This window comes from Bos taurus, chromosome 11 (assembly GCF_002263795.3).
Source record: "Bos taurus isolate L1 Dominette 01449 registration number 42190680 breed Hereford chromosome 11, ARS-UCD2.0, whole genome shotgun sequence".
In the NCBI taxonomy this organism is placed as follows: domain Eukaryota; kingdom Metazoa; phylum Chordata; class Mammalia; order Artiodactyla; family Bovidae; genus Bos; species Bos taurus.
Genome location: NC_037338.1, coordinates 24,675,653 through 24,689,710, shown reverse-complemented (window position 1 = coordinate 24,689,710; position 14,058 = coordinate 24,675,653). Strand labels below are relative to the sequence as shown.

The following is a 14,058-nucleotide window of genomic DNA, read 5'->3' as shown; positions in this document are numbered from 1 at the left end:
ATGCAGAATCACAGGATTGCTGAGTCTTCTCAAGCTAATTTCTGCCAAAAGGAGGGACTGATTCAAGGAGTGGGAAAGGGGATATAAGAGAATGGAGGCAAAAAGCAAAGTTCAAATATTAAGTTTCTTCTGCTTCACTGAGAATTTCTTAAGAATGTCTAAGAGAAATAAGGTTTCCTAAGTGAAATAAGGAGCACTGTTTCATATACTCATTTTAAAGAAAATGTCTGGTCATGAAGAAGTTAATTCTCAAATTAGAATCCACCTTGCTAATTTCAGCTCTTAATAAGATAATTCATATTATTTCAAAGGTTACAAAATGCTTAACTGATGTTTCCTTATTTAATTCTTAAAATGGACCTGTGAGGTAGGGATTACTGACCTCTTTTTATATTGGAAGAAGTAAGGTTCATGGAGGGTAAGTGGCAGAGCCAAGACTCAAAACACCAGCCTTCCAATTCTAGTCTGATGCCTCTTTCACTACACCACAAGCACCTGCCTTGATGTCCATGGAACACTGCTTACCCTATCTGAAGGTATTAAATTTTGGTGCTTTTAAGTTGCTAACAGCAATATACACATAATATGTGAAAGGATTAGAGATGACATCTCTTTACTTTCTCAAGTGGTCACTGTTTACCACGTTTACTTGACATAAAGACAATTCTGACAGACGTCAGGTAAAGTAATTTTTCTTAAAAACAGAGCAAACAAATTTGCTGTCACAAAAGAAAAGGATACACCCACTCCAGTTTGAGCTTCTCAGGAGGCAGTTCTGTTCTGATGTCATCATAGTTCTCAACATCAGAAGGAATGAACATTGTAATTGGTCGACCTCGCATAAACATTTTAATGTATTCTCCTTCTGTTGAAACACAAGAAAAAACATTAAGACAGATGTATTTGCTGAATATTCATAGAAAAATTGATTATTAATATGCTATAATAAAAACAAGATAGAAAATAGCTACTTTATATAACTGCTTTTGTATAAAGACTTAGTTTAAAACATCAAAGGAAAAAAATCACTGGTCATTCCTTAAGTGAGAGTAACTTTTCATAATTAAAATATAATTTATCTATAAGTTGACACATTTCAACAAGAAAGTCAGGAAAGTTGAGGTATAAAAAAGCAAGAGGAAAATAATTTTGTGATGGAAGGTTCTCTGACAATTGAAAAAAAAGATTATCAAAGTACTCCGATGACAACCATGTCTGCCACACTACCTGATCAACCTACCGACATTTAATGACAGACAAAAAACCATGGCCACAGAGCACACCAGGAGTGGAGTCAGACAGCCCCGTAAGTCAAGGACAGAAAGAGGGACTGAGCACTCTGTTACATAGAGCAGTGGTCAGAGATGGAGGAAAGATGACCGATGTCCTTCATTTCACAACTGTGCCTACAATCAGCCTCGAGTTTAAGCAGTTAAATTCAATTATAATACACTAAAATCTTAAAGACCGTGCTAGGGAATAGTTTTCTAGTTTGTAGCATAGGTAATATTAACATAATAGCACAAACATCTTTTATTTACATAAACCAATAGCTGCTTGTAAGATGTGCAACAATCTAAAACTAAAAATGTTAAAAAGACAACTCCAGAATCAAATCAACATTTATGGTACACCTTTTACAAATGAAAACAATACTTAAGTGATCAGATCAGACTGTTTGCAAGTCTTAAGAAACAAAACAAAAACATCCATCCTTGGCTGACCTACATACAGACAGGTTTAATAAATGTTGATGGTGGCTGTGAAATGTTTAGAAAAGAACCTAAAGGGGAAGGAGAAAATAAGGGACTGCATACAAATGCATAGGCACTGTCTAGAACTTGCTAACTTGTCTGCTACGATAGGAAAATCATGTTAGAAACAAAGTGTGATTATCAATCAGAGGCTGAATCAACCTTAGGACATCTAATAATGAATGACGTAAGCCACTAAGAAGAAGTGTGGATAATTCAATAGCTTATGTAACACAAACCATGAAAACAAGAGGAAAAAAACCATTTGCTGAATGTTTGTAAGTATTTCTTCAGACTTTTAAACTGTACTTGCTATGGGTGAGAAGTTCAAGTTATTTTTATTATTATTACAGTGTGCTCGGCCTCAGGGTTTGATCTAAGAACAGGCTAAGACCTCCCACGCCACAACTTTTTAACATCACATGATGTATGTCTCTGTTACTTCTGAATCTAAGAGTGGGCTCTGTTTCCTGGACTTTGATGATAACTAAATGATTTAGTTATCAGCTGTAACTATTTCCCTTCAGCAATCATCTTTATTTGTATCTCCTTGTCATTTTTTGTAAAGTCCACTTTCTTCTAGGTGTCAATTTGTTACATAATTTTCCCTCTAGTTTTTTTTTTTAAAGAAAATAAATCCTTAAAGGGAAATATCCTGTCTTGTGGAATTTCTTCCAAGGTCATTCACTGGTCAGAGGTGTATAGCATAAATGCTTTCTGAATGGAAAAAAAAAATTTCATAGATGTTTCTATTGCCAGTTAAAAGAGACTGTATATCCAGCAAAGGGAATGGGTTAGGACAGCATCAAAGAAAAGAAAAGTGCCCTCCTCTGCTAATAGGGGCTTCCCTGGTGGCTCAGAGGGTAAAGCATCTGACCGCAATGTGGGAGACCTGGGTTCGATCCCTGGGTCAAGAAGATCCCCTGGAGAAGGAAATGGCAACCCACTCCAGTATTCTTGCCTGGAAAATGCCAGGGATGGAGGAACCTGGTAGGCTACAGTCAATGGGATCACAAAGAGTCGTACACGACTGAGCAACTTCACTTCTGCTAATAGAGACAGCTCAGAATATTGCACTGATTCCTTCAGCAACTGTAAAGCAGCACAAGCAATCAAGTATAAGCAAAGTAGCTGTATCTATGCTTGCGAACTTTTCTAATACAATATAAAAATGGCAATGCATGTTAGGATGAAAATCCTTTTCCTGTCTATAAATTGGCGGTATACATGTTGGAGGCTGAGTATATGTCTAGACACTGGGAACAATTCTGGTAACTGAGTGGGGGAACACATTATAGTGGAAAAGAGCCTGAGCATTAGAGAAACACTGTCTGGGATTTGAATGCCAGCTTTATCCTCTTCCTAGTAAGACTCTGGCCTCATATTCCTAATAAATAAAATGATACTACTACTTACCATTTGAAATTCTGATCGGACAAATAAGATATTACACTGTAAAGTATGAGGTCTTGACAACTGTTTCTTTCCTTCCCTTTAGATTTGTAAGCATTCTAAACACTGTCTAGGAACTGCTTATAATACATGATTCAACACTCCACAATCTCTTTTCAAAAGCTTTAGAGTGACCACAGAACAGCAACTGCAGGCAAATAAGCTAGAATTCTGAGGGTCCTATCTGGGCCACTAATACAGGGGGCACAAGTTCAAGTGTCTATAGGCCAGGCAGGAAATGCAAATTGAGACCCCTGGGAGCATACGGGATGACCAGTTAGGGTGGGGGCACTGGTATCCACCAGGCCCATCTTAGGGAGGCAGCAGTTAATCAACCTCGGGAAAAATGTGGGCCCAGTGCTGCTAGAGCTTCTCATTTTTTAAGAGAAACAGAAAATCTATAATTTATTGTGAAGTCTCCTAATTTTTAAATGTTTACTCCTTTGCCAAAGAGGGAGAATACCATGTGAAAACACACCTTTGGCCTACATAGAGCTCACTAGTTTGCAAACTAAGAATAGAGTCTTTACCTTGGGAGTTAGACAGAATATATAGATGAAGAACCTCTTTCCTCCTCAATCACTAGTGAGTCAAATTCTCACTGCAAACATTTTGAGTGTGTCAGGTTTCTTGACCTTATAGCTAAACAACTCAGTTGTTTTACCCAACTGCTGCTTTCTGGCTGTCCTCATTGGACACCAGCATGAAAGTCAAGGGGAAGAGGGGCCATGGGACTGGTCAAAAAAGCATATAAGGTTAGCAATATTAATTAATATATTAATAAAGTGTGCTGGTTCAGAAATGTGAGAAAAATAAATGATTATCTATCTCTTGATAATTAGTAAACACAGCATAGGGCTATCTGTATTCAATAATGAAGCTGCTGCTTCCTGAAATGTAATTCATCTCAACATTTTATCTATTTTGACACTGTGAAAATTCCTGGTACTGAGAGGGTGGGTATACAGTATAGTGGACAGAATGCAAGCACTGTGATAAAGGCCATCCTTATCTGAATCTAAGCTTTGCCACTTACTAGCTTATGCCCAAATAAAATAAATATTCTTAATTGAATCTGATCAATGATTGATAGCTTAATTATAAAAGAAGAAATTCAGGGAATTCCCTGGTGATCTAGTGGTTAGAACTCAGTGCTTTTACTGCCAGGCCCCAGGTTCAATCCTTGATCAGGGAACTAAGATCCTCCAAGTCACATTGTGTAAGGAAAAATAAATAAAACAAAAACACAAGAAACTGTGTGGGATATTGTTAATAAATTTTATCAGTTCATTTCTCTAGATACATATAATGTTGGAACTGGAAGAAATCTTACAGTTCACCTAGTCCAAACACCTGTTTTTACAGAAGGAGAAACCAAGGCTCAGAAAGGTCAAATGAGTTCCTAGACTATGTCCCAAAATGTCTATTACTTAGAACTTGTGAAATATTTTCTTTCTAAACTATTGTTCTAGATCTGCACAATTCGGAACAAGAGCCACTGGCAGAACACTTAGCAGGCAGGCAGTGTGAACTGAGGCATGCTCTAAGTATAAAATAGGCAGGAGAGTCTGATGATGTTTGTATGGAAAAAAAAGTAAAAGGTTTCCTTAACGTTCCTCCACCCACCCCCACGCCTTCCACCCCCAGCTTCATGATATGTGGAATCTTAGTGTCCTGCCCAGGAAGTAAACCCATACCCTCTGCACTGAACGCACAGCATCTTAACCACTGGGCTACTCATTAATGGTTTTGTACATTGATCACCCATTGATATTCTGAATATACTGGATTAAATATATTAATCTTGTTGTTGTTGTTTAGTCACTGAGTTGTGGCTGACTCTTTGTGATTCCACAAACTGCAGCCTGCCAGGCTCCTTTGTCCATGAGACTTTCCAGGCAAGAATACTGAAGGGGGCTGCCGTTTCCTTCTCCAGGGGGATCTTCCCGACCCAAGGATTGAACCTTGGTTTCCTGCATTGGCAGGTGGGTTCTTTACCACTGAGCCACTGGGGAAGCCCAAACTTATCTTACCTGTGAAATTTTCTTTTTTTTAAATGTTGCTATTAGAACATTTAAAATTATATGTGCTTTATATATTTCCATTGGACAGTACTGTTCAGACAGTGGTGAGGTCCTTAGGCTACAGAAGTCCAATTAACTGATAATGTAGCTTACTTATAATGCAAATAGTATTAGCTTAAGCCCTGAATTCCCAACACTAGGAAATCAGAGTACAAGAGAACAAAATGATGTTTCTGCTCTATTATCTTTTGGAACAATGAATGTTAGATAAAAATATGAAATACTGTATTTCTATGTCCTTCATGCACACCTCTTAGTCCTCGCCCTTCAGTCTCCTCACGTGCTGTTAACTCTTCTACTTTAGCATCCCCCCTGGGCTGTCTTATCTTCCAAAGTGCTCCAAATTGCCAAATGATCTTTATATTCCCTAATCCAAACTTTCTGGGATAGTTACTCTCAGGTGTTCTGAGAAAAGTATTGCTGAAATGACTCATATTGATATAAACAACTGGTTATCAATATTATATGCTTAAAAGATGCTCATCAAAATTTATTAATCTTTCACAGATTATAACAAAAGGAAAAATTCAGGAAAAGTGTAGAAGAAAATTGTACTCTTATCCAAGACTCTTATCCTTCTGTGTCTTTTTTTTTAATAGCTTTCCCTATTTCTGCACCTAGAGATATTAAAGGGGAAAAAAAAAAAAGCCTTTCAAAGACAACAGCAGCAGAGCTTCAAGGGTTGGGACTATGATTTGTACTTATTTATGTAATGGGCACTGCCCGTAGAAAGCCTTCTGACCTTCTAGAATGCTTACAGTTTAAAGCATCTTTCTCTCAAAGTTTTCACTTTAGAAATTCATTTTTATTTGTATTTCATGATTTTTAGAACTAAAAGGCTCCCCCTCTACAACTGAATTTGGGTTTTATATTTCACTAAAATGCGGCAGTGTGATTCTACCCAATTTCAGCAAACAGAAAATTGCAGGATCTTTAACGTGAGCTTTCCCTCAGATACTACCAGTTCTACTCCCCCAAAGCACAGAGCTGCAGAACAGGCCAGTAAACAAGATGCTAGAAATACTATCCACAATCTTATGGTACAAAGTGGCAAAAACCCATTTAAGGAAAGCTAAAATCTTTTCTTAAAACAAATTTATTTTTAAACAAAACATTTCAAGTTTTACACTACAATAATATTTTTTTAAAATTCCAATGAAACTACATAATTTATAAAAGGATCTTTGGATTTTGAATAAGAAAGTTGATATATGCTATAATAAAATCTTAATTTCACTCCTTTTCAAAGGGCTAGCTGTAAAAATAGATCATAAAATGCAGACTTCAAAATAAAAAGAAGAGTCATAAATTTAGGATATATGATCTAACCCTATTTTGCACATCAAAAAAAATTCCTAGTTGCGGTGCTTGTCAAATACTATACAGTTAGTTTTAATGGCTTGGGCAAGAACACAGATCTGAAAAATTTGACAAAATGCTAAAACCTTAATTTCCCTTGTTTTATAGGTAGAGTTCTACTAGCTGGTAAATTTTATTAAATTCTTAATTATTGATACATGGGGCTGGGGTGAGGGTACACAATGAAGATGTAAAAGATGTGAACCTAGACTCTTAGGAGCCTACAACAGAGAAACATAACTGAATCTTATGTATCTGCTGCCCAGCACATACTGATTACAGTAGTAAGTCAATCTGTAGTTAACTGCTTTCTTAAACCTAAACTTCCTTTAGTCAGATTTCTTTGCGTTTTTTTTTTACAACTGTGACTGTAATAGAATTACTTGAAAATATCAGATATGGGAGTTTGCTTAAGCATTTCAGATTATTTTTATTGTGTGAACAAGGGTTTCTTTGGTAAAAAGAAGGGAAATGAATCTATTCAACAACGTAAGGCACACAGAACTTCTAAAAGATTTGCTATATTGCTTAAAACATTTCTAAACTAAGCAAAATATGGTTTTTAAAAAAGTCCCTCAAATCACTCACTTATATCTCCAGGAAAAGTTATCTTAAACACTAAATAAATGAAAAAAATTCTTTACTTTATCTGAATATACCAAGCTGGATTTAATTTTTTTTTAAAAAGAAATTCCAGATACCAAAATATTTATCCCTTTAGCTCTTTCCCAATTAACTACAGTAGAAAGAGAATCAAGAGGCCCAAGGAGAAAGATAAAAACTTATCTACAAAATTTTAATTAAACAGTATTGAGAGATTTCAACTTATCTTTAATGTTTTCTTTTTTTTTAAAAAAAAAGGTACTTCCCCAGTGGTCCAGTGGTTAAGACTTTGAGCTCCTATTGCAGGGGGCATGATTTTGATCCCTGGTTGGGGAACTAAGATCCCTGGTTGGGGAACTAAGATATATCACATGGTATAGCTGGGGGGGGGGGGGGGGAAGATGAATAAAAACAAAAAACAAAAAACCTGAGTTAAATAAAGCAAAATGTCAGAAAATATTAAGAAAAGACGGCAAGAATACACAGAAGAACTGTACAAAAAAGATCTTCATGACCCAGATAATCACGATGGTGTGATCACTGACCTAGAGCCAGACATCCTGGAATGTGAAGTCAAGTGGGCCTTAGAAAACATCACTACGAACAAAGCTAGTGGAGGTGATGGAATTCCAGTTGAGCTATTCCAAATCCTGAAAGATGATGCTGTGAAAGTGCTGCACTCAATATGCCAGCAAATTTGGAAAACTCAGCAGTGGCCACAGGACTGGAAAAGGTCCGTTTTCATTCCAATCCCAAAGAAAGGCAATGCCAAAGAATGCTCAAACTACTGCACAATTGCACTCATCTCACACGCTAGTAAAGTAATGCTCAAAATTCTCCAAGCCAGGCTTCAGCAATACGTGAACCGTGAACTTCTTGATGTTCAAGCTGGTTTTAGAAAAGGCAGAGGAACCAGAGATCAAATTGCCAACATCCGCTGGATCATGGAAAAAGCAAGAGAGTTCCAGAAACACATCTGTTTCTGCTTTATTGACTATGCCAAAGCCTTTGACTGTGTGGATCACAATCAACTGTGGGAAATTCTGAAAGAGATGGGAATACCAGACCACCTGACCTGCCTCTTGAGAAATTTGTATGCAGGTCAGGAAGCAACAGTTAGAACTGGACATGGAACAACAGACTGGTTCCAAACAGGAAAAGGAGTATGTCAAGACTGTATATTGTCACCGTGTTTATTTAACTTCTATGCAGAGTACATCATGAGAAACTCTGGACTGGAAGAAACACAAGCTGGAATCAAGACTGCTAGGAGAAATCTCAATAACCTCAGATATGCAGATGACACCACCCTTATGGCAGAAAGTGAAGAGGAACTCAAAAGCCTCTTGATGAAAGTGAAAGTGGAGAGTGAAAAAGTTGGCTTAAAGCTCAACATTCAGAAAACGAAGATCATGGCATCCGGTCCCACCACTTCATGGGAAATAGATGGGGAAACAGTAACAGTGGCAGACTTCATTTTTCTGGGCTCCAAAATCACTGCAGATGGTGACTGCAGCCATGAAATTAAAAGATGCTTACTCCTTGGAAGGAAAGTTATGGCCAACCTAGATAGCATATTCAAAAGCAGAGACATTACTTTGCCAACAAAGGTTCGTCTAGTCAAGGCTATGGTTTTTCCTGTGGTCATGTATGGATGTGAGAGTTGGACTGTGAAGAAGGCTGAGCGCTGAAGAACTGATGCTTTTGAACTGTGGTGTTGGAGAAGACTCTTGAGAGTCCCTTGGACTGCAAGGAGATCCAACCGGTCCATTCTAAAGGAGATCAGCCCTGGGATTTCTTTGGAAGGAATGATGCTAAAGCTGAAACTCCAGTACTTTGGCCACCTCATGCGAAGAGTTGACTCATTGGAAAAGACTCTGATGCTGGGAGGGATTGGGGGCAGGAGGAGAAGAGGACGACAGAGGATGAGATGGCTGGATGGCATCACTGACTCGATGGACGTTGAGTCTCAGTGAACTCTGGGAGCTGGTGATGGACAGGGAGGCCTGGCGTGCTGCGATTCATGGGGTCGCAAAGAGTCGGACATGACTGAGCGACTGATCTGATCTGAATAAATTTGGGGGGGGGGTCAGTAGATGGGTGCTTGTTGTATTATTTGCATATATTTTTAGAAAGATTAAAATCTTTAAAAAGTTTAAAAAGCATTATTAAAGGAAATAATCAATAGAATATTTTTGGTGAAATTGTTCCTTGGAGAATCAACCGTGAGTATGGCTTAGAAATGTGGTATGTAATTCCCTGAGTCTTTTCCTGCACTCTCATATGTCCTGATGATTTGTACCTCTTTTCTGCTACGCTAATCACAAGTTTCAGAATTCTTTTCAAAGCACTTCAGGAAAACAGTAACAACTGATAGAATGAGCAACACAACATGCAGTCTGAATGTCATTTCCAGATAGAATGGATTTCTAACTGTACTAGCTCAGTTAACCGGCATGGCTAAGGAATGAATATTTTCCAGTTAATTGTATTTCCTAGTTTAAATTAAAAAAACAAAACAGAAAACTTCTACCTACAGTTGTGAAAATTCAGTATGGGTCAAACGTCTTCAAACACAACAAAATAAATATGTACAAGACTAGAAATTCTCATGAAAACTCATATTCTCCATGTTCAAAGGGGGCATGCTAAATCACTTCAGTTGTGTCCAATTCTTTGCGACCCTATGGACTGTAGCAGAGAAGGCAATGGCACCCTGCTCCAGTACTCTTGCCTGGAAAATCCCATGGACAGAGGAGCCTGGTAGGCTGCAGTCCATGAGGTTGCTAAGAGTCGGACACGACTGAGTGACTTCACTTTCACTTTTCACTTTCATGCACTGGAGAAGGAAAAGGCAACCCACTCCAGTGTTCTGGCCTGGAGAATCCCAGGGATGGGGAAGCCTGATGGGCTGCCATCTATGGGGTCGCACAGGGTCAGACACAACTGAAGCGACTTAGCAGCAGCAGCAGCAGCAGCATGGACTGTAGCCTGCCAGGCTCCTCTGTCCTTGGAACATACTGGAGTGGGTTGCCAGGCCCTTCTCCAGGAGATCTTTCCAATCCAGGGACTGAACCTGCATCTCTTATGTCTCATGCATCAGCAGGTGAGTTCTTTACCACTAGAATCATCAAACAGGGGCAGTCGGGGCTTTTTTCTCAGCTGAAAATAAGCAAAGAGGATGTCAAAAACACATATTCTAGAAGTTGGGGTGGTTTGTATTTTAAAAAACTGGACAGCCCTGAAATACATTTTAATCTAGATGACTGTCACTAACAACAAGAAATCAGATCTCTGCTTAAAAAAAAAAATTTCCAACAGAGAAGTCCCCTCCTTTTTGGTTTCTTTTTAAATACAGAGAATATACTTGGACAAAGCCAAGACCTAGATATCTAAGTAATATTTATATATTCTATTTAACATATGCCAATAAGTAAACTTTAGTACTAAGTATATTTTTTGGAAGTGCAATATTTGGTTTCCTTCCCTTCTGCTTGAAAGGAAAGTGAAGTCGCTCAGTCATGTCCGACTCTTTGCGACTCCATGGACTGTAGCCTATCAGGCTCCTCCAACCATGGGATTTTCCAGGCAACAGTGCTGGAGTGGGTTGACATTTCCTTCTCCAGGAGGTCTTCCCGACCCAGGAATCAAACCCGGGTCTCCCGCATTGCAGGCAGATGCTTTACCATCTGAGCCACCATAGATTTAAGGTTAGCATCCTTCTTTCTAACTTCTGGAATTGCAAAGTTCTGGATATTATCTTGGAAACAACAAGGAAAGATTCTATCTGTAGCTCAAGGGCTTTTGATTTCTTTGGTTTGTTTCAAACTGCACACCCTCTCAGCAGGTAACAGTGTCAGTAGGACACTGCTACTCTATATTCTTGCAGTAAATTTTAGCTATGTTTTCAGATACAATGCTCACTTTACACAGATGTGATCAGGTTTTAGGACAGAACATGCCTGGAGCCAACAGGTCAGAAAACAATACTAAGCACTAAGCAAAAGCACCTGCAGCCAAACTCTTCAGAGGTAGATTAAACCTGAGTTAGAGAAGGTATGAAGGGCTGTCTTCCATTTTCTATTTGTTGCGAAGAAAGAGCTTTCATAAAGTGATTAAAGAGATTCTTGGCAATATGCAGTCTAAGCCAAAGTATATATCAGGAAACCGAGATCCAAGATCCCAAGAGGCAGTGAAAAATTTATTAACAGATGAAGGATGTTTTATCTTTTTTTCATAATTTCCTCTGGCAAATGAAATTTTACTTTCTTCCTAACCAACACTCATAACTGTAGTCACTGTAATATTCTGATTCTTTAAATTTCTGTGATTCACCCCTAACTAGGTCTCATGCTTATTATTCTTATGCTCTTTCCACTAAATAACATTGCTTTCCTTTCCTAAGTGAGGTGTCTAATGACGCCTCTCTTGCTTAGAATGAATCTATATTGTATAAGTGGAGTGGTTAACAAATACAGAATTGTATGCACACTATGATCAAGGACCTCCTTGCTGCTCCTAACACAGCAAGAAGGCTCTTAACTCAGAGCTTATGTATTTCTAATTTTCTCTGCTCATGAAATTCTTTTCTTTGGATACCCAATTGTTCACTTACTTCCTTTCAGGTGACTCCATGTCACTGTATGTCTCCCCTAATCACTCTATATAAAATAGCACTTCTCCCCTCTCCTGTTCTTCCTCAATGTGTATTACTTCCTGATATGTTAAATAGTTATCACTTGTTTCTTATAGGGAGCATATAAGTTCCACGGAGTTCAGACAATATGGTATAGTGCACCTAGATGAGCGATTGCCCTGTGTACACCCCATTTCACCTCCTCCTGCTTTCAACCATGGTTTCCTTTCTTCAAAGTGCTGATCAGAATATGCAGATTTACTGCTCTTTTACTTTGCTGGGCTTAAAGAACACAGTCCTTTCAGGTCAAGCTTTCTCTGCTACCACTCATTTATGTATACCAAATGTAAATCAGCTTGTTCCCAAATCAAAGCAGATGGCTTAGAACAAGTCACACTTGTCACTGTCAAAAAAGAGCCAGAGAACTAATAAATCACATTTAAAAGGACTATCCAAAAATGAGATACTTTAAATAGCTAAAGTATAAGAAAATGTGCTGTGAAATATATTATGCAAAATGAATACTGAATCTACAACTTATATCAAGTGAAGACCATCTATTTAATGGTCATCTTTTCATCTTAACTCCACATATTTAAGTGCAAAGTTTTACTGTTACATTTATAATAACGAAAATTTATTTGGTACTATGTGCCATGTGCTATGACACTTCGTTATCTTTAATTTTTATAATAATCCTTCAAGGGTTTTTATTGTTGTCTCAACTATAGATAAGAAAACAAAGACAAGATTGATTAATCTGCTTTTGATTACAGGTTAAGTAAATCTGAAATCAGTCTTGACTTCAACTACAGGTGTTAAAGATCTACAGTACATTGTTTGTTACACATCCCTACAAGTAAATTAAGATTTACAGGCAACTCAAGTGTAACTGTTCAAAACCAAACTATTCTTTTCTCCACATCTATTCCTCCTCAAATGTCCCTTATTTCAGTAGATGCCTCTTACCCACTTTCAAGCTTGCCTTCATAGATTCCCTCTGTTCCTTACCTCTCATACCCTACCTGCAATCTCTAGAACCATCTACTTCTTTGCACAGGTTCTGCTTCAGTCAGACCTGAATTATGTAGCAGGCTGAAGTGTAAGAGTTCTCCTTCAAAATACACTCTAATGATATATATAGCTGATTAAAGTGGCAAAAGAACAAACTCAAATTTCAAAAATAAGGCTTAATGCAAGCAACATTTGACATTATTAAATTCCAACATCTGGAACAATTCCATCCATGGAATTTTCCAAGCAAGAGTACTGGAGTGGTTTGCAATTTCCTTTTCCAGGGGATCTTCCTGACCCAGGGATCAAAATCTCATCTCATGTCTCCTGCACTGGCAGGTAGATTCTTTAGCACTAGAGCCACATACAATTCCTGTCATAGAATTTAACTGATTTTTCTATATCCTTTTTCAGTTTTTCATTCCATCCTTTCTTCCCCACTTTGGTGATCCTTCTCTAGCAAAACTCTTCCCTTTTAAATACATTTACTTATCTGCCTATTTGAATGGTTTTGAAAATTGTCACCAACACAAACCACTCACTTATGACCTACTACGCATAAGTTAGTTCCCTTTTCCTTCCAAAGGGCATACCACAGCATGACAGAGAGGTAGCCCTTTCTCATTTACCATAGCTATAAGGATTTTTATGAAATGTAAGTTCTTTAGCAAAACATGTAATAATAGTAGCACCTTTTTATAGGTACAGTGTTTTCTGTTTTTAAAGTACTTCCATACATATTCAGCAGTCTTGTGAAATAAGCTTTATAGTTACTATTCTCAGATTAGAAAAACACCCAAAGATGTTGCCATTTTGCCTATGTCACAAGATTGCTATACAATAGAGCCAAATATTAAACACAGACACTCTCCATTCACTGCTCCTTTCACTATCTATCATTATCTCTCTTTTTTTTTAATGTTTTGGCACATAGAAAGAATTGGCTTTGTAAATAAATTTTCACTTTTCCTTAAGGTATTTCAACCATTAATCTGTACTTAATTAAGAAAGAGAAAATAAGACCTAACTGAAGGAAAACAGTAGCAAAAATCAACTTTATTTAGAATTTCTATGTAAAAACAAATGACCCAAAGAAGATCACAAACACTTTTTTAGTAGAATCAAAGAAAGTAAAAATCTATAGAAATCAAGTTAA

General features: G+C 37.6%; 1 protein-coding gene across 8 annotated transcripts in view; it reads right to left on the bottom strand.

Annotated features, from left to right (window-relative positions):
• The window catches only part of EML4 (EMAP like 4), a 154,716-nt gene that overhangs the window by 51,430 nt on the left and 89,228 nt on the right, over positions 1-14,058 (bottom strand). For all 8 annotated transcript variants that reach the window (XM_059891434.1, XM_024999052.2, XM_024999055.2 and 5 more), the window contains one exon: positions 742-865. In XM_059891434.1, the coding sequence (XP_059747417.1) occupies positions 742-865 (124 nt within the window). The remainder of the gene's footprint in view (positions 1-741; positions 866-14,058) is intronic.